This window comes from Talpa occidentalis, unplaced genomic scaffold, assembly GCF_014898055.3.
Source record: "Talpa occidentalis isolate TD23 unplaced genomic scaffold, MPIMG_talOcc4v2.1 talOcc4.18, whole genome shotgun sequence".
NCBI lineage: Eukaryota > Metazoa > Chordata > Mammalia > Eulipotyphla > Talpidae > Talpa > Talpa occidentalis.
The window spans coordinates 7,038,823-7,059,041 of record NW_023601851.1 but is presented as its reverse complement, the minus strand read 5'-3'; the positions used below and the strand labels follow the sequence as shown (position 1 = coordinate 7,059,041).

The following is a 20,219-nucleotide window of genomic DNA, read 5'->3' as shown; positions in this document are numbered from 1 at the left end:
CAACAACTCCGGTTTCACTGTTAGAATCATTCTCCTTAAACAAGGAGAAATGGAAGCTCCTTGACCTATGACTCTGTCGACTGTGCAGTTTATGTTTCAGAGCCTTCCTGAGAGGCCGACTGACCTGGACACATTCTGTGGTGCTGAGAGGCTTGAGGGGCTCTGCACGCAGGGCCTGGGGGCAGCAAAATGCTGTTGCTTCCGTGGCCACAGCCTGGGCCACCAGAGGGGCAGCTACCCTGGTCCCACTGTGCAGGGCTCAGCCACTCCCCTCCGGCCCATGGGGCTCCAGCAACCAACCCTTCCTCAAGACGCTTGGCCAGATTGTTTTAAATTTATGCTTTTTTTTAAAAAAAAAGATTTATTTATTCATTTATTTATGCAAGCACTGGGTACAGTCAGAAGCGCGGGAGGGTTAGAGAATTTACCAGAGCCAGAGTGGGGAGCAGAGCAGGCAGAAGGACCGAAGTACACTGCTGAGGGGAGCAGAGGGCGGCAGGAGAGGTCTGCGCGCCATGCGGGACCCTCCTCCGGTGGCCGGGGAGCAGCCGGGGATCGAACCGGCGCTGCAGAGGCTGTGGGCAGCTTCTCAACCCAGTGCTCAACTGCTGCACCTCCGGGGAGGCCCACCTGAGGATCTTTGTTTCCATAGCTGTGTCAATGGCTCTGTTAATCTCTTCTACCCTTACTTCCTTGTGAGCCAGGTTTCTGGTCTTGTGGCACCTCCCTTTCAGGTTTTTTTTTTTTTTTTTATTCTTGTCCTCTGTAAGGTAAGGTGAAAGGTCAGCCTTTTCTGCCCTACCACCATCAAGATAGATGAGGGAACCCTGTGGTCCTGAATGCATGCCTGATGGCGGGCACCTGAAGTGGGTATACCTGTGCTAAGACTGTGCTTTTAAGGGCGGTGACACGGGGACACAAGAAGTAGCCAAAAGAAAAGAAGCCTGAAGCAGAAGCAGAGAACACCAGAGAGCCCAGATAGAGTGAAGATTTGCTGGGGGCTGGGAGGACTGCCAGCCTCCCGGCCCCCCAGCACCCCTGCCTTCCACGTACCCACTGAACCCCAATAAAAGACCTGCAAAAAAACACTGAGGACTCTGACTCCTCCTTTACCCAGTCTGCATGGGATCAGGAAACCTGCACCGTGTCTATTCCTGCCTCTACATCCTCCATCATCAGAAATTCTAGTTTTGTACGTGCACACGCTGTATCCCCAAGTGTCAGTATCCCAGATCCTCTCTTCTAGGCTAGTGGTCTATATGTCTAGTATAGTCATTCTTTTAAGATTTATTTATTTATGCAAGCAATGGGTATAGTCAGAAGCGCAGGAGGGTGAGAGAATTCACCAGAGCCAGGGCGGGGAGCAGAGCAGGCAGAAGGACCAAAGTCCACTGAGGGGAGCAGTGGGTGGCAGGAGAGGTCTGCTTGCCATGTGGGACCCTCCTCTGGTGGCCAGGGAGCAGCCGGGGATTGAACCAGTGCTGCAGAGGCTGCGAGCAGCTTCCCAACCCAGTGCTCAACCGCTGCGCCACCGGGGAGGCCCCTTTTTATGCTTTTTCTTGATGCAGCAGATGCAGACCCTTTATGGAGCGGATATTCTGGGGGCTTTGTGGTCCCCCCACCTCCTGTAACAATAGGACTTTTTAAATTCCCAATTTCGACGTCACACCCCCGAGAAGATGAAGAAGGTGAGTGACAGACACAGAACCACCCCCGCACACACTCGTCTCTCCACACTCTGACGACAGCCGCCCGCACGACCCCTGGGGACACCCCGTGTCCAGTGGCGCTGAAGGAGCAGCGCCCCGGGAGAGTCGAGGGAGGACTGAGAACCCGGAGAAGGCGCCGCCAGCTCAGACCCCGGCACGTGGGGAGGACATGCCTGGGACGGGCTGACGCTCCCGAGGCGCCGAGACCGTCTCGGCACGGGGAGGCCACGAGGGTCACGGGGGCGCGAGGGGGGGACGGTCCCGCAGGGACCCGGGACGGTCCGTCCCCCCGCAGAGCGCCCCGCGACGGCGCGAGCCCCCGAGGGCAACGGTGCCAGGGCCGCCTCTGCCCGGGAGGGTGCAGGTCCCCTCCTACACAGCCGCCTGTGGCTTCTCGTCACCCTGTCCTCCATGGGCCTAGCCAGCTGCTGTGGAGAGAATCCCCCGCGAACGCCTTGAGGACATTCGCGCCAGATGGAGGAATCCACCCACCGAGGGCCGCCTCCTGGCACCACCGGGTCTGGGCCACCTCTGCACCCTGACTCCACCCCGCCCCGGAACCTCCCCCAGCGAGTTCCAGACTCAGGCCCAGGAGGTGGCGGCTCTGGCTTCCCAGACAGTGTCCCTCGAGGGCCGGGAGCCGCCAGAGCCCGCACAGGGCTCGCGGCAGAGGGAAAACATTCCCGGGCTACTCAGCAGTGACTGCGGCAAGCGCCGGGGGCCTTTTCACAGACTTCACGTGTCCTTCACACTGTTTCCTCAGCTCACCCCAAAAGGCCACCGAGCAGGGTGTGCAGAGTCATGGTGAGACAGCGCCCCGAGCGGTGTCCACATCCTCCACCCCAGCTCTCCGCAGGAGGACGGCCCCGAACACTCTCTCCTCAGGACTGAGAGAGTCCACACTTCACCTCACCTTGGCCGACATGTCGGTCACCGCAGCCAAGCCCAGGAAAGTCTCATGACACGATCTGGAAACAACGCCGCCTCTCCCGGCCGGAGACTGCTTGATGCTCATCCCTGCTTGTGAGAAGGTGAGCAGCTCCTCCTGGCCTGCTCTCGGGATGTATTTTCTGTCTCTCAGGATGTTCCACATAATCTTGCACACATCCAAGTTTTTACAGATTTGTTTCATGAATCTACACATATTTATTATTAGTATTCTTCAAAATGATATCACAAGTCAGATTAATTTATAACTAAGGATTTGATAAGGTAACTCTAGCTCAATTATTTGGCTTTCCACAATACTCGTTTAACGAATATTTAAGATTCATTTATTTATGCACACAAGAGCTGGGGTACAGGCCGTAGATGCCGGGGGTTGAGAGGATTCACCAGAGACAGAGCAGGGAACAGAGCAGGCCGACTGACAAAATACATTGATGAGGGGCGCAGCAGGCCGGTCAGGAGAGGTCTGAGGCACATGGCAGTCAGCTCCCTGGCTGGCTGGGGATCCAACTTGTGCACAGGGCTGAGAGTAGTTTGAGAGCACTGTGTTTAACCCCTGGGCCACCAGGGAGGCCCCTTACCTTTAGTTTGAGATCAGAAGTGTGACTCCTTCATTTCCCCCCACTTTTAATCAGGAAAGCTTTGGTTATTTGGGGTCTTATGTGTTTCCATATGAACCTCAGTAATCTTTGTTCTATTCCTTTGAAGAATGCCATTGGGATATTTATTGGGGTTGCAGTGAATCTAGAAGGGGCTTTGGGTTGGATGGCCCTTTGGACAATGTTGATTCTTCCAACCCATGAGCTTTCTATTATTTTTTTCCACAATGTTTTATAGTTTTCCTTGTAAAAGTCTTTCACCAACTCTGTTAAATTTATTCCCAGTTAATTTTTTTGCATGTGCAATTGTAGGTGGAATGGCTTTGTTAATTTCCTCTTCTAGTTCATTATTTGTACTTAGGAAGGCATAAGTTTTTCAATGCAAAGTTTGGTGGCATTACATACACTCACTCTGTCGTGTAACTCTTATTTCTGAAACCAGGGTGTCCCAAAGGCTTATATACATCCCCAGAATAGACCTGCGTTCTTTCTGCTCATTGCTTAACCCTTTGCACTCCGCTGTACCCTCTCAGGGAACATCGCAATTTATTAGTGATTACGGGGAATTGAGTTATTTCAACGCAACTTTTTGAGACATGCACGTTTCCCTGAAGTTTTATCTTGAAATGGCACAAGAAATTAAATCAAAATATTGTAAAATTACTAAGATATATACAAGAAATGTCAGCGGGTTTTGTGTCGGACGAGAACGTGAGATGCGTGCTCACGATGGTCCCAGCACTTCACAACGCCACTTGAAAAGAGCGATAAGGGGAGTTTGTAGAAGAAAGGTCGGTTTTCAAACATAGCGCGCACTGTATAGTGAGATATATAATTACAAATAAACAAGTCTACATCTGGAGGAAAAGATTTTCAAAGCTGAGCTCATTTTTGTTTGAAGCTTCAAGCAGTGCACAGATCTAACGAGGAGAAAATAGGAAAAGTGATTCTTTTCTTAGTGAATAAATTGTTTGGTGAAAGCGATTTTGGTAAATATCATCTTGTCAGTTAGTAATAACAATTAGAAATTTTCAACCCATTCATTTATTCATTTATTCATTTATTCAATGGCAAAGCGTCCAACCACGAAGGAGTCTCATGACACAAGTAGTAGTGAAGATGTGCTCCACTAATCAGCCTGCAATGCATATTGGGGAGTGTTACAAAACTTATCATACTGTAGAAAATTATAAACTATAAAATATTGTTTTTTTTGCAAATATACATTCCTCGATGTCACCCAATTCATATAAGTCCAATATCATTATAATACGTTACTTGGTTCCAAAATTATACTAAATAATACGAGGGTCTGTAAATGCACATTTCCGCCGCAAAGTAGCATCGAGTAGCTGGTAGCCAATGTCCAGAATGGTTCGGAGTGCAAAGGGTTAACTGTAAACAAAGTCAAACTATTCTTTGTCTTCTAGCCTGGCTACATTACCAAGACGAACATGTTCTTCCCCAGCAGTTCTGCTTCTCCAGAGAAAGAGAACCTCCCAGCCCAAGACCGGCCATCCACCTCAGTATCTTATGGGTACACTCCCTTTCATCCAGGGGATGAACTTAGGGGTTGGGGCGACCAAGGGAGATGGCACAGACCTGCAAGTAGCACACACCTCTTGTCTCCATATCCAAAGGATAAGCGCCCCACACAAGAATGGACCCATAGCCTCCCTGCTCTGTCTCAGACCGTGAAGCTGAGCCACAGCCACTGCAGCAAGAGCTCCATCCCCAGCCAGGGAGCTGACCCACAGGGCGCAGCAGACCTCTCCTGTCTCCCCGCGGCTCCCCTCAGCAGTGGATTTCAGCGGATCTGCCTGTTCTGCTCCCCACTCGTCTCTGAAGAGTGCTCCCCCGCCCTGGTCCACTCCCTGTCCCTGGAGCTCAGGGCTCCTGTAGTGTCCTCACCGCTGGAGCGTGGACAGTGTCTCTGGGCTGTGCTGATGCTGCACATCCTGACCCCGGGATGCGGCTGAGCTGGGCAAGGTCCCTACGGAAAACGGTGGAGGCCTCTCCTGGGCCTCCGCCGACAGCATCACCACCCACCTGGGCCGCCCACCCATCCGCAGAGGCCTCACCCGCCACACCCCTGGACGCCCCAACACAACTGCAGGGGGACGTGACACGACCCCCTGAACCCCTCACCTTCAGTCCAGAGAGTGACCCTTCCTGCAACAGCCCACATGGGTCAAATCACAGCAACAGACACTTCCAGGGAACGTGGCACTAGCAGAGGAATGTTGTCTTAGCAAACCCTGCAGGCCTCTTTGGACAAAGTCTGAGGTGAAGGCTGAGGGGACGATGCCATCTTTAATGGGCGCTCGAGGACACCTAGGAGCCTGCAGCATCGTGGAAAGCGGCCTGCGGCCGGGGGTGAAAACCTCAGCAACCTCCCATGGCGTGTTGAGGAATATGGCCCTTGGCCCCGACACTCCAGGTGGAGTATGAAGGGACCAATGTACCTCCCCCTGCATCAGGGAGGATGCTCTCAGGGGACAGACACCCCGTCAGTCACTGACCTGGAAACACAGGACGGGGGCTCTGGCCGTAGAGATGTTCCTGATGGAGGAAGCGTAGAGGGCATGGACAGGGAGGAGCAGGCGCCCAAGTCCCAAATCCATGATCAGAGAAACAATCCCCGATGGACGGGCCCCGAGCCCAGCCCTGTGGAGAGGACGCCGCGGAGCCGACACAGGGCACGACTGCAAACCCACAGACCGAGGCTCAGCGTGGACATGCAGGCGAGTAACGGGGGCAAACTCCGCGGGGCTCGGAGCCTCAGGAGAGCCCTCAGGCCTAGCCCTTCAGCAAGAGACACGCCGCAGAGACCCCCACGACCAGCCCCTGCTCCCTGCCCACCACCGCCGTGGGAGCCCCTGTTTCTTGGCCCCAGCGGCCACCCCTCGGGACCATTCTGCTCAGGGAGCTTTCTTGTCCTTACTCCTGTGAGTAAATCTCTGGCTCATCTGGAACTCTGGGCTCCACTTGGAAGTACTTTCACACCAAAGACAAGAAATGAGGAAGAGCACACCCGAGGCCTCAGACTCTGGGCCTGCTGCTCAAACTCTCTGCTGGGCATCACCACAGCGCCAAAGAAACACACCAGAAGGCGCCCGGGGCCCCTGAGGGGGGAGTGGTAGCGAGAGTGACATCAAGGACTTCCTCGGCCACCACCTTCCACACCGACCACTCACCCCAAGGTATGAACTGACTCAGACAAAGACCACATTCAGGGCACGGCCAGCAACGGCGGAAGGGATTATGTTCTGAACAAAGAGTGAAGGAAAAAGACCTGGATTACATCATCACCTCCGGGAGGAATACAGGGGAATGAAGAAAGGGTCAGGGAAAAAAGACAAAACTAGCAGGCATATGACAGAGCTGAGACGCCAGCAGGGGATGGGGCAGAAGAGGGGCCAGGAGGGGAGGAGGCGCACCAGAGCCTGGGGTGACAGGTCACAGGGGCGGTGCAGACAGGACATTTGCAAGAATTATACAGAAGGGGAGCAATCCAATATTGCACAAAGATGAACGATTTAATAAAAAAAATTAACAGGCAAGAATCCTTTCCTTTAAAAAAAATTCAGGGGCCTCTGGTGGCAGAGGGGTGAAAGTCTCAGCACTATGAAGCTGTTCGCAGTACTGCAGACACGAGTTTGATCCCTGGCCAGGGAGGTGACCCATGGGCACAGTAGACCTCTCCTGTGTCCCCACTGCCCCCCTCAGCAGTGGATTTCAGTAGATCCGCCTGTTGTGCTCCCCACTCTCTCTGTGGAGAAACCTCTCACCCCCTCATACCTCTGGCTTGCACCCCAGATCTTGTATGCAGAATTAATCTTCCAACAAAATTCCCTTAGTATGTAGAACTGGGGTGTAGACCAGAGGTTAGGGGGTGAGAGGATTCACAAGATACTGAGTGTGGTGACAAACAGGCAGAACCAATGAAATACCTGGCTAATGGGAGCAGCGGGTGACACATGAGAGGCCTGCTGAGGCCATATGTGGGGCGGCTCCCTAGCTGGGGCTGAAACCCTGGCCTGAGCAGGCAATAGCGCTGAGACTTACCCTGAGGCCACCAGGGAGGCCCCGAAAAACTTTCACCATGAAAGGTAGGTAAAGACAGCTGCAGACCTCAACCTATAGCCGAGAGCACACAGTTCAACATTTCCTTCTAGAGGAGGACATTTTGGTGGTGAGCAATTCCAGCATCAGGGGGCACCACAGAGACTTAGAGTACTGGACAGAACGTGACGACTAAGAAAACCCAGAGAGATCACTTACCCACGCAACATGCAGTGTGCCATGTAGACAGACAGCTGCTGTGAACAGGCATAGCATCGCCCAGGAACTTAAGAGGATACTAGAAGCAACAGCACAGGAACAGCGACATCATCACTGCATGAACTTGGGAGAACAGAGTGAACCAGGTAACTCCACACAATTAGGATTGAAACTCTATGTCAGTTCTCATTGCTCTCAGCTGCATGGTGTGGTTTGAGCTACTAAGTTTGAAGATTTTTTTAAAAGATTTTTATTTATTCAAGCATAAAAGAACCAGGGTACAGGCCAGATGTGTGGGAGGGTGAGAGGGTGCACCAGAGACAGAGCGGGGAACAGAACAGGCAGACTGACCGAAATACACTGCTGAAATACACGCAGCGGGCCAGACAAGAGAGGTCTGCCGCACCATGGGGCTGCTCCTGGCCGGCCAGGGAATCAAACTCCCACCGCAAAGGCCACGGACAGCTTCACAGCGCTGCGTTCAACCGCCTGCACTACCAGGGGAGGCCTGCCTGCACACTCTTCACATTCACAGCATTTCCCTCCAGTGTGAAGTTTGTCATGCCTAGTGAGGGCTGACTTCCTGAAAAGTTTTCCCACTCTTCACAATCATAGGGATTTTGTCCAGTGACATCTCTGATGTCCAGTGAGAGCTTGCTTATTGGAAAAAATTTTCCCACACTCTTGACACTCATAAGGCTTCTCCCCACTGTGACTTCTCTGATGTTTACTGAGGGATGATTTCTGGCGGAAAGCCTTCCCACATTCTTGACATTCATAGGATTTCTCTCCAGTGTGAATTCTCTGATGTTTAGTGAGGGATGATTTCCACTGGAAAGTCTTCCTACACTCTTGACATTCATAAGGCTTCTCTCCAGTGTGAATTCTCTGATGCTCACTGAGGTAAAACTTACTGGAAAAAGCTTTCCCACACCCTTTGCATTCATAGGGTTTCTCTCCAGTGTGACTTCTCTGATGGACACTGAGGGATGACTTCCTAGAAAAAGCTTTCCCACACTCTTCACAATAATAGGGTTTCTCTCCAGTGTGACTTCGCCGATGGTGACAGAGAGATGATTTCCAGAGGAAAGTCTTCCTACACTCTTGACATTCATAAGACTTCTCTCCAGTGTGACTTCTCTGATGTTGACTGAGGGATGATTTCCATTGGAAAGTCTTACTACACTCTTGACATTCATAAGGCTTCTCTCCACTGTGGATTCTCTGATGCTCAGCATATCTCTTATATCCCAAATTATTCTTTCCTAACTGGGTACTCTCACGAGGATAGGTGTGAAATGTGTTTCTGAGACTGGCCCCACTTTCATAACATTCCTGCTGCTCATGTTCAACATACCTAGGAGAACTCAAATGCACTGGAGTCATCTCTGCAGCTCTCCCCTTTTCATTACAACTGCAGCAAGTCTGTCCTCCTTGGGTTCTGTCTCGGACAATGAAAGGTACCTCATCACGGGTGCCCCTGCACACATTGCATTTACGGACAATCCCTTCCAGAAGGGCTCCTCTAGGTGTAAATACTGTTTCTTCACTCATGACTTTTCCTTGTTCACAAAATTCAAAAGACTGTTGAAAGTTCTGAATCACCTGGTGACTAAGGTGCTCAGGATACTTGATGGGTTCCCTCATTCTACAAAAGACTTCCTCGTTCTCTCCAGCATGCCCTTCATGAGGCTCACCAGGGATCATCATGTTCCTATGTATAGTAAAGTTCTCAGGCATCATTGCTGAATTGTTTTCATTTTTGATACTATGGTTCAAACAATGAATTGAGTGCAAATTGCTTTTTTCCATTAAGTCAGTACTCTCGTTGGATGGTATTTTGCTGCTGGTGGTAAGAACTTGCCACACATGTCTGCCCTGATTTGCAGGGCTGTCCTGAGTCAGGTGATCCACAGTATGGACATCTAAAGTGAGATAAAAATGGCCATGTCTCTAAAAAGTAAGCATTCTGAGTGAATACTACTAAGCGGCATGAAAGTTCCTATATTACAACATAATTTACAGGTATTGATTTTCTGATTCATGCTTTTTGCCCATAGTAAATTATGGGGAGAATAGATTTTTTGGTATTTTTTTATTTTAGCATAGGAGATCTGGGGTGTAGGCCAGAGATGCAGGAGTGTGGGTGCTGTAGTGGAGCGTGCTGTAGGGGAGTGTGTTGACCAGAACAGGTGGACTGACTGAAATACACTGTTCAGGGAGCAGCGGGTGAAACAGGAGAGATTTGCCGCGCCAAAGTCGGTGAACTCCTTCACTGTGGATCAAACTCAGGCCATAACAGTGAGAGCTAAGACACTTAATCCCTAGGCCTCCAGAGAGGCCCCAATTACAGATTTTTTTTAATGCCAAACCAGGATAACAAAGCAGTAAAACTAATTTCATAATGGTTTTATAAAATCATAAATATTTGGTAAATATAGTCTTTTAACTAGAGTTGTCGATTTCAACCAGAAGAATTTCACCCAACATAGATCCTACACACTTTCTTTCTTAGACTGAACCTGTGCAGCTCTTGCGGGTACTTTCTGAATAACCAAGCCCTGCAGAGGCCATGGCTTTCGCAAAAACCTGTGGACTGAGAGACTCAGTCATTGCCCAGGCACTTCAAGCAAGAGGCCTGTTGAGACACAAGGACTCTGCTTCTCCATTTCCTTAGTTCTTCTTTCAACCCGCCCAGGCCACGGTCACCTGCAGAGGGTCTCAGAGGCATGCGCTTCCCTCCACGGCAGAGACCAGTCAGTTCATATTTAAATATCATATCACATAAGGCTCAGAATCCTAATACATGCAGCAAACTCCGCCTCATCATTGTGTCCCACGTCCCTGCTAAGCGATAGGAAAAAAGTTCTCCATCCATCCTGTGCTATCAGCATTAAAGTCTTTTCTCACATCCTTCTGAGAGCAACACCCTGGTGTTCAAAACGCACTCCCTGGAAACTGTGTTTCTGCATTGTTCATAGCAGCTCCAGTTTCTATGTCGTGTGTGACTCTCAGCTACATCACACTGTCGTCGATTCCTTTACTTTCCTCCCAACGATTCCCACGAGAAGGTGGAATTGCACAGGTCACACTGCTCCCCAAGGTATGAGCCCCCAACCTGAAACTCTTGGTGCCATGGCTTTAGAAACCACCACCTCAGGTTCCTCCTCCCATGTCACAGAACATCCCTTCCAACGCTGAACAATTCTGGGTTCTCCTCAGCCTCACATTTACTATGAGGGCGGTCACAAGGCTTGCCCCTGAAACACTACTCATGTTCTAAATAACTCTCCAGTCAACGCCTCTCTATCCCTTTTGAGTTAGTCACCTGCTCAGTGACATCTCCAATAGAAATACATAGCCTCTACCCCAGTCTGCAGAGGGAACTATAGATATGACATGTCAGTGCAACCCATTCACCTCACCTGAGCTCTGAAAGAAAAGAATTAATCTCTATAATGATGCATACGGAGCACACACACAAAAACAACATCCTCCACTTTGTTTCACTCATGCTGGTCAAACATCCTCTGTGGCTTTACCTCTCTATTAATAAATGTATTTATTACATATTCTTTCCTCACAGAATGTATAACTTCAGAATGTAAAGATCATTTTTGTGAGTACTGTTGCTCCCCCCTCTCAGAAAATTTACCACTGGTTAAACTTCCCATAAACATACGGAAAGAATAAAAAAATTCCTCAACAGTTACCTAAAGAAAACAGTCTATGAGAATAAACTAAGAGAACAGAGAAATGTGATTACTGCAGAATAATCCCCACAGTATCAGGGACTGCATACTGGTTTAAGAACATAGACAACCATCATTAAAAGAGCAGTATGAAATTCACAAGAGAGTAGTATTTGGGAACTGAATAAAGAATCAGTTTGATATATGCAGACACACTGTCCAAGGTTGGACACTGGAAAAGCACCTCAGTTTGGCCAATATCACTGGCCACACTCCCAGCCTCCTCTCAGCCTCCCGGCCTGGCAAGCACTGACTGACCTGAGAGGTCCTGGTTTGGGGGAACGTCCACAGTCCACGGCTGTAATCCCTGCTCCGACCTGATGCTCTCCTCAGGATCGGTAACACAGTGCCCTGTGATGAGAAACAGTGTTGGTCTTCAATCAAGTTCAACTTCAGTCTTTGAAAACTAACAAATGCAGTGTGAAGAGCTGTGCAAAAGAGTCCAATCTGAATCTTTCCAAACAAAAACCGAAACACCCACAATGTACACTGCCTGCCATGTTCAACCTCACCAACACTCAGTTTCATAAGCAAGTGCACACTTATCGGTGCAGAAGACAGCATTGCACTAGAGTGTTACACTGGAGCTTCCTCACCTAGGGACACTAGGTGATTGCAGGTCTCCAGCATCACATCCCAGTACAGGGTCCTCTGAGCTTCACTCAGGTACCGCCACTCCTGCCATGTGAAGTTCACAGCCACATCTTCAAATGACACCATCGCTTCTGAGGGAACATTTCTCATCTCAGGGCCGGCAGCCTGGGTCAGACAGAGCAAGTGCAAACACATCTTATTTTGTGGGTCTTCGGTCCTATATAGAATTTACAGTTGAAAGAGCCTTGCCTCTACATTCACCCCTTTGGTCCTACAAGTAGAACTATAGCTTACCTTATGTATTTGAAGTGTCTATGATTCTAAGAATAAAAGGATGAATAAAATGGCTCCTTGAGGAGCTGATAGCCTGGCTGGCATGTGTAACAGACACACACCCGGAATCATGTTCTAAAGGAATTTCATAACAAATGAAAAGCATGTGCAACTTTATGCCAATATTTTACTCCTGTGACCTCAAAGCCTGGTATCTCCAACTCACAGTAAACAAAAACTGAACCCGAAACCAGAATGTTCAAGCAATGAGGTGGGAAAAAGCACAGGTATGAGATGTTCAACTACAAGCAAGTATAAACCAGAGATGCACTATTGGGGTGGGGAGGGATTAGGGTCAAAATAAGGGGGTGGGATGTATGGGGACTATAACCAAGATGAAAATGCATAACTTGTGCAGAAATAAAAAAATGATGTAAAATATATATAAAAGAAAATTTTAAGAAAAGATGTTCTGCTGACAGAGTCTGAAGAAGACAGAACAGGTCATCACTTCTCAAATGGAAGGACAAAGGGGAGGAGAACTTGGCAATAACTTGGTGGCTGAGGTACGAGGAATGTTTTCCTAATATGCTGTCCACATGATGGGCTGGTAGACACTGGAATTCACACACAACTGGACATGTGTCTGATAGATCAGGAAGTCTAAGCTGAAAACAGAAATTTGGGAATCAGGGCCTCCCTGGTGGCACAAGAGTTTAAGTCTCAGCACTATGAAGCTATCGGCAGCTGCTGCAGCACGAATTCGATCCCCAACCAGGGAGCTATCCACAAGGCGCAGCAGATATCTCCTGTCTCCCCACTGCTCCCCTCAGCAGTGTATTTCAGTCAGTCTGCCTGTTCTGTTCCCTGCTCTGTCTCTGGTGAATCCTCTCACCCCCTGCACCTGTGGCCTACACCCAAGCGTTTATATGCATACATAAAATAAATATTAAAGAAAAGAAAGAATTTGGGAATCTCCAGGATATTGTTGATAGTTTTCATCACCGTAGGGGAGAACACAGTGACCAGAACAAAAGGTATCGAAAGAAGAGGAAAAACAACTAGAAGAGACAAATATTTCTTTTGGAGAAAGAAAAAAAAATAGATCATAGCAATAAAAGAGTTTTGAAAAATAAGATACACGGTATAAGAAAACAAACATCTTATGAAATCCGTAAATTCATTCCATCATTTCCTTTCCTGTGAGGGGAGCAGCAGATAAGTCAAGGAGAGGTCTGCTGTTTCATGTGTTCAGCTACCTGGCCAGAGACCAAACGATAGCTTGGAAATCACCAACAAGAAAGGAGAGAGGAATTAAAGCATATAAGAAAAGGTCAAAAAATATACAGTGATGCAGTAGGTTGGAAATGGGGTATAAAATGGCTGAGAATACTGCATCCGCAGTGGCGCAGCGGGTGAGCGCTAGGTCGTGAAGCTGCCCGCAGCCTCTGCAGCGCTGGTTAGATCTCCGGCCACCAGCGAGGTCCCGCATGTTGCGCAGATCTCTCATGCTGCCCACTGCTCCCCTCAGCAGTGTACTTTGTCAGTCTGCTTGTTCTGTTCTCCGCTCTGGTTCTGGTGAATTCTCTTACCCTCCCATACTTCTGACTGCACCCTGTGCTTGAATAAATAATAAATAAATCTTAAAAAAAATAAAAAATTAGGGCCTCCCCGGTTGCGCAGTGGTTGAGCACTGGGTTGCAAAGCTGCCCACGGGCTCAGAGGCACCAGTTCGATCCCCGGCTGCTCCCCGACCACCAGAGGAGGGTCCCACATGGCGCGCAGACCTCTCCTGCTGCCCGCTGCTCCCCTCAGCAGTGTACTCAGGACCATCTGCCTGCTCTGCTCCCCGCTCTGGCTCTGATGAATTCACTCACCCTCCCTCACTTCTGATTGTACCCAGTGCATGTATAAACAAATGAAATAAATAAATAAATAAATAAATAAACATGCCTCTATAAAAAAAATATAAAAAAAAATGACTGAGAATCGAGGAACCACTCTTTAATAAAGTTAACACCTCCCTTTCAGTAATACTTTGGTGTAAATAAAAGTCCACAATACAATGGCAAATGTGTCTGAATGAATTAAAAATAACACCAATTCAATCTTACCTATATGACACTCAACATAGCCTTCAGCGCACTATGTGGAATGTAAGGATGGAACTAGATTCTATGAAGACTAATCATGAAATTGGAGCTGTGTGGATCACTCTAATGATATTATCTCAGGCTAACGCATCACAGAATGAAAGAATGACCCCAGAAAATAACAGAAAACTACCTGTTTTGAGAAGTCATTGTAATATTATCTATACACTAAGATGAGGTCCTGAATGTGTGCCACAAAGAAAGACAGAACTCAATGCAGAAGATGAAAACAATAAAATCAAGGAGAGGTTCAAGGCCCAATTGCAATTGGAAGGAAAATAATGTTATAAATTCAGGAATCAGAGTTGACAAACGGGTGAAAAATAATTTGAAAAAAAAAGATTTGGTATATAGACAGGATGAAATACTACTAAGCTATGAAAAGGGATACATCTATCCTGTGCAACAACAACAATGGAATGCTGGGGGTGGATTATGCTCAGTGAAAAGAATCAGAAGGAAGAAGACTTACTGGATGAATTCACTCCTATTTGGACTTTGGAAAAACAAGGCAAAGAAACTGACAATACAAACCAAAATAAACTCTAGGATAGGACTGCAGAATGAGGGTACAAAGAGGGAAGGACAGTGGGTGTGGGTGGGTACAAAAGTGGCAGGGGACTCAAAGATTTATGGAGAAGCCCACAATGCACTGGTGGTGGGTATGGGGTGACAGACATCTGAGGATATGATAATCTATTCCCTGAATAACGAAGAGTGAGGTAAACCCATGGTACCTTGATTCCAAAAAACTAAGCAATACTGAGAAAACATTGCAACAAAGCAAACTCCCCAAAACTTGTGATTCAGAAAACAAGACTAAGAGGTAATTTTAAAGCATTAAACAATTACACTAGCAATAAAAGAGATCTCAGTTGAGCAATGTAACTTCACACCTCCAGGAATTAGAAAAAGAACAATTTTAGCTCCATATTGGCAGAAAGGAGGACATTGAAAAAAATAAGAAATACATAAATAGAGCATTATGACCAAGAATCAGTTGCTTCTCTATGAAAGGAAGTCTGGATTTTGAAAGATCAACAAAATGGACAAAACCTAAGTTCAATTCAGTAAGAAGGAAAGACAGAGGACTCAAGTATCAGAGAGGAGATGCCCCCAGGGAGAGCAAGACTAAGACTTCTCTTCACATCCCAGGGCTCCATTTTTTCGCTCTAACAAGATGACCAGCTTGGGCGTAGACACAGCAAGATCTGTTTATTAGGACAGGTGATATGAGATGGCCTGAAGATTCTCAAATTCCCAATACAGTATTGTGTTCAGTAGAGGGGACAGTATAGAAGGTTCTAGAAAAGGATCACTGCAAATACTTTTTTCTGACAGCACCTTTACCAGAAATCATTGAAATTTTCATATCCTAAGAACCATTTCTACACCTCTGAGTCCTAGCATGTGATAGAGAAGCTAGGATTTTGCTTGCAGCCATAACACTTAAGTCACATATTTTCTTGAATGAGCACTCATACAGAGAGCAGGTTGCAGATCATCCTAAGACAGGAGAAATTTAAGCCATGGTGAAACATCATGAGACTTTCCAACAAACCCACACTGTTTTTCTTTAAAATAGGGACTTAAAAGTATCCGACAATCCTGGGCATCCCTGGGCTCATCCACACGTGGTACAGGAAACACTGAGGGCAGGTGAGGAAATCTATAGGGATATTCTCCTCATCCAAGGACACCACATTTCTGTAGGTTTCTAGAACCACGTCCTTGTACAATTTCCACTGTAGCTGGTCCAGGCCCTCCTGCTCCTTGTGTGAGAATTCGATGGCCACATCTCTGAAGGTCAAGGGTTCCTGAAATCAAATTACACAGTTACTATATGGCCACCAGCAGAACTCTAAATAGGACACAAAGTGAAAAGAGAGTTGTGAGGGGCCCCATGGTGGCACTAGGGTTCAGTCTCAGCACTATGAAGCTATGAGAACCACTTAAGGACAAGTTTGATTCCTGGCCAGGGAACTGACTCACATGGCGCAGCAGACCTCTCCTGTCTCGTCCGCTGCTCCCCTCAGCAGTTTATTTCAGTAGATCTGCCTGTTCTGTTCCCACTCTGTCTCTGGTGAATCCTCTCACCCCCCCAAACCCTCACCTTTGGCCCATACCTCACCAATTTATGTATAAGTAAATAAAATAAATCTTAAAAAAATGGGGAGACCTGGTTCTGAGAAAGAAGAATGCCCTTACGCAGTGACATCCATGTTTACACAGCAACAGTCTAATGCACCCACTGAGCCCAGAGGATCACATATGCCCACAAAACCACCATGGACACTATAATTTCAGTGACGTCAAATCTGACCCAGGGCACAACCTGTACAACAAGGAGGCAGGACAATTGGAAAATTCATAGTAGAAACGGAGATGAAAGACTGAAAGGAAATTGTAGGTAATGATCAAATACTAAGCAAAGCGACAACAACAAAAACGATCATTTTAAAGATTTTTTTATGCATGCAACAACTGGGGTACAGGTCAGAGGTGTGGGAGGTGAGAGGAGTCACCAGAGAGACAAAGTGTAGCTCAGAACAGGCAGACTGACCAAAGTACACTGCTGAGGGGAGTAGCGGATGAGACACAAGAGGTCTGCTGCGCCATGGGGCAGCCTCCTGGCCTGCCAGGGATCGAACTTGTGCTGCAGAGGCTGCGGACAACTTCACAGTGCTGTGCTTAGCCTTTGCCCCACCAGGGAGACCCCGTTCCCACAGCTTTCATTAGACTCTTGTATGAACCAGATATAATTCTCTGAGCTTTCAATATACTTTATATTTTATGTGACCATTTCCTCAAACACCCACAATATTACAGACCAGGGTTTTCCCTACAGATCTGAGCTAAAATGAATCAAAGAGGACCCTAAATGAATGAGCACAGCAGGTTTTATAGCCGACAAAAATGGTTTGGTTAAAAAAGGGAAAGACACACGACACAGTATATAATGTTACATTTCAATTAATAAAAATGGGACCACATACACACTACATGGATGAATGTAGTCTTGTCAACGATTCAAGATTATTCAAATACTATGAAGGAAACCAAGCTGTGGGTGATACTATGTGCATACTTCAAACCCACTATGTAGACATACAATGTGAAATCCATTATAATAAAAGCTACTGTTTTTGAGTGTAATTTCTTAAAAAAATTGTTACATTATATAGGTTCAACTATTTTAAAATTTTACTACAATCAGTACATGATAACATTTTTGGTTCATTTCTCTGGAAGTATAAACAAGCTATGAGAGAGAACGTGTGTGAAATGACTGGCATTTCCATGGACATTCACACCGAAAGGAATGAAATAACTGTGACTGTATCATTCAAGTGAAAGAAGGAGGGACCTGAACCCTGAAAATTAAAAAAAAAAAAAACTCTATTAAAGGAAATAAAATACACAGAGAAATACAAAGACGGCCCATCCTCCTAGGTGGGAGAATTAACATCATAAATGGCCTTATTGTCTACAGCAATTTACAAACATATGCAATACCTACCAAATACCAAGGACGTTTTTATAAGGAAATAGAACAATACCCACATATATATGAACCCACAGAAGGTCCCAAATAGCAAAAATCTTGGGAGAAAAGAAGAAAATGTAAGTATCACATTTCCTGACTTCAAAATATATATAACACCAACAGTAATCACAACATTATTTTACCGGATAAAACCAGAACTCAGAGCAATGGAAGGCAACTAAAAACCCAGAGAGCAAATGATATAAATATGAAGAGTTCAATCTTGGACAAAGGAGCTAAAATCATACCATTCAGACAAGACAGCCTCTTTAATAAATAGTACTGGATGGCCCCCTGGTGGCCTAGGGGTTAAGAGTCAGTGCTATCACGGCTATTCTAGGCCAGAGAGCTGACCCACATGTGGCACAGCCGACCTCACCTGTCCCTCTCACTGATTCCCCGAGCAGTGTATTTCAGTGGATCTGCCTGTTCTGTTCCGTACTGTGTTTCTGGCAAATCTTCTCAAACCCTGAACATCTGGTCTACACCCCAGTTCTTCTATACATACATAAATAAATAAATACATATTTTAAAAAAATGGTGCAGGGAAACATGAATAATGACTTGCAAAAATAAGAACCAAGACCCATTCAAAACTCCATACAGGCCTCCCTGGTGGCACAACATATGAAGTTATCCATAGCCACTGCTGCATGAGTTTGATCCCCAGGTAGGGAGCTACCCATATGGTGTAGCAGACCTCTCCTGACTCGTCCGCTGCTCCCCCACCAGTGTATTTCAGTCAGTCTGCCTGTTCTGTTCCTCACTCTGTCCCTGGTTGTGATACCTATTGAATCTTCTCACCCCCCACACCTCCAGCCTGTACCCCAGTTCTTGTATGCATAAATAAATAAATCTTTAAAAGAAAAACTCCGTACAGAAAACTAAATCCAAGTGGATGAAAAGTTTGGACATAAGAACCCAAAGCATGAAGCACTGAAAGAAATAAAAGGATACACTACGGGACAGCTGCTGCAAAATGCACGAGGGAACACAACCCAATGACAAGGGAAACAAAAGCAAGTTTCACAAGTGGGACAATACCAAATCTCAAAGCTTTTAGAACTCAAAAGAAACCAGCACAGAAACAGAAATGCATCCTACAAAATAGAACACACGCAACACATCTGATAAGGGTTCATTCCAAAATTTGTAACGTTCCCACCCAGTGCGAAAAACCAACCAATGAGTCAATGAAAAGAACAAAGGAAATAAACACTTTGCTAAAGAGGAAATTCTGAGGTCCAACAGACATAGGAATGTTCACCTTAATTTATTGTAAGAGAAATGTCAATTAAAACCACACTGAGATGCCACCTCAACACTTGAGAATGGTCCAAATAAAAAAGAGTGAAATGAACAACGCTGGAGAGGGTGGAGAGAAAGGGAGCTCTCACCCATGGCGCCATGAGAGTTGACATCCCTGCAGATAATGGGCAGAGATTTCTTAAAGAAATAAAAATGTAAATTCATATGTCAGCATTATTTCTACAAATTATTTATCCAGGGCCTCCCTGGTGGCGCAGGGGTTAACACGCAACCTATGAAGCAATCCGCAGCCGCTGCAGCACAAGTTCGATTCCTGGCTGGCCAGGGAGCAACCCACATGGCGGACAGACCTCCCCTGTCTTGGCTACTGATCCCCTCAACAGTGTATCTCTCTGTCTGTCTGTTCTGTTCTCACTCCGTCTTTAGTGAATACTCTTGCCTTCCTGTGCATCTGGACTGTACCCCGGTTCTTGAATAAATAAATAAATTTAAATAAATAAATTTAAAAAATAAATAAAAATTTAAAAAAGAATGAATAAATCTTTTGGAAAAAATCAATCAACTTTATTAAAACCTGCATTAGGTTCACATATAGCATAAATATTTAAATATCACTGTATGCTCCATGTTGAAAATAAAAATGCAGGCATTTAAGAAGAATTCTTGTTCTTTTGAAACCAGGATCCTAAGTTGGTGGTCAACAGAGTCATTACTTAGCTACTGTGCATGCACAAATTCTATACCCAGTACGGGACAGTCACCTGTTCTGTCATCATGTGTCTGTGAAGATTCTTTTGGCAATGATATCAAATAATATCATCTCTCTATTACTACCATAAAGAAACATCACAATTTTAATAAACTGTGCATTCCGCAAGGAGTCCATCGTGATATGATTTGACATGTTCCTCTGTCTGACTTCAATGGCAACATTAAGGCCCAGAACACTTCTTGTGAATTAGATCAATGGTTGATCAACCAGAAGCAGCATGCCATTCATATGTTCCTGATACATGGCACATTACTGTCCTAAATTTACCCTGCAAGTTAGATATAAACAATTCATCGACTAGGACAGTCTCTCAGATGTT

General features: G+C 46.5%; 1 protein-coding gene across 1 annotated transcript in view; it reads right to left on the bottom strand.

Moving 5' to 3' along the window:
• Positions 1 to 7,391: 7,391 nt before the first annotated feature.
• The window catches only part of LOC129146199 (zinc finger protein 39-like), a 14,456-nt gene continuing 1,628 nt past the window's right edge, over positions 7,392 to 20,219 (bottom strand). The window contains exons 2-5 of the mRNA XM_054697764.1: positions 11,889 to 12,051; positions 11,551 to 11,643; positions 9,364 to 9,465; positions 7,392 to 7,396 (exon numbers count right to left, since the gene is read on the bottom strand). Coding sequence (XP_054553739.1) covers positions 7,392 to 7,396; positions 9,364 to 9,465; positions 11,551 to 11,643; positions 11,889 to 12,051 — 363 coding nt within the window. The remainder of the gene's footprint in view (positions 7,397 to 9,363; positions 9,466 to 11,550; positions 11,644 to 11,888; positions 12,052 to 20,219) is intronic.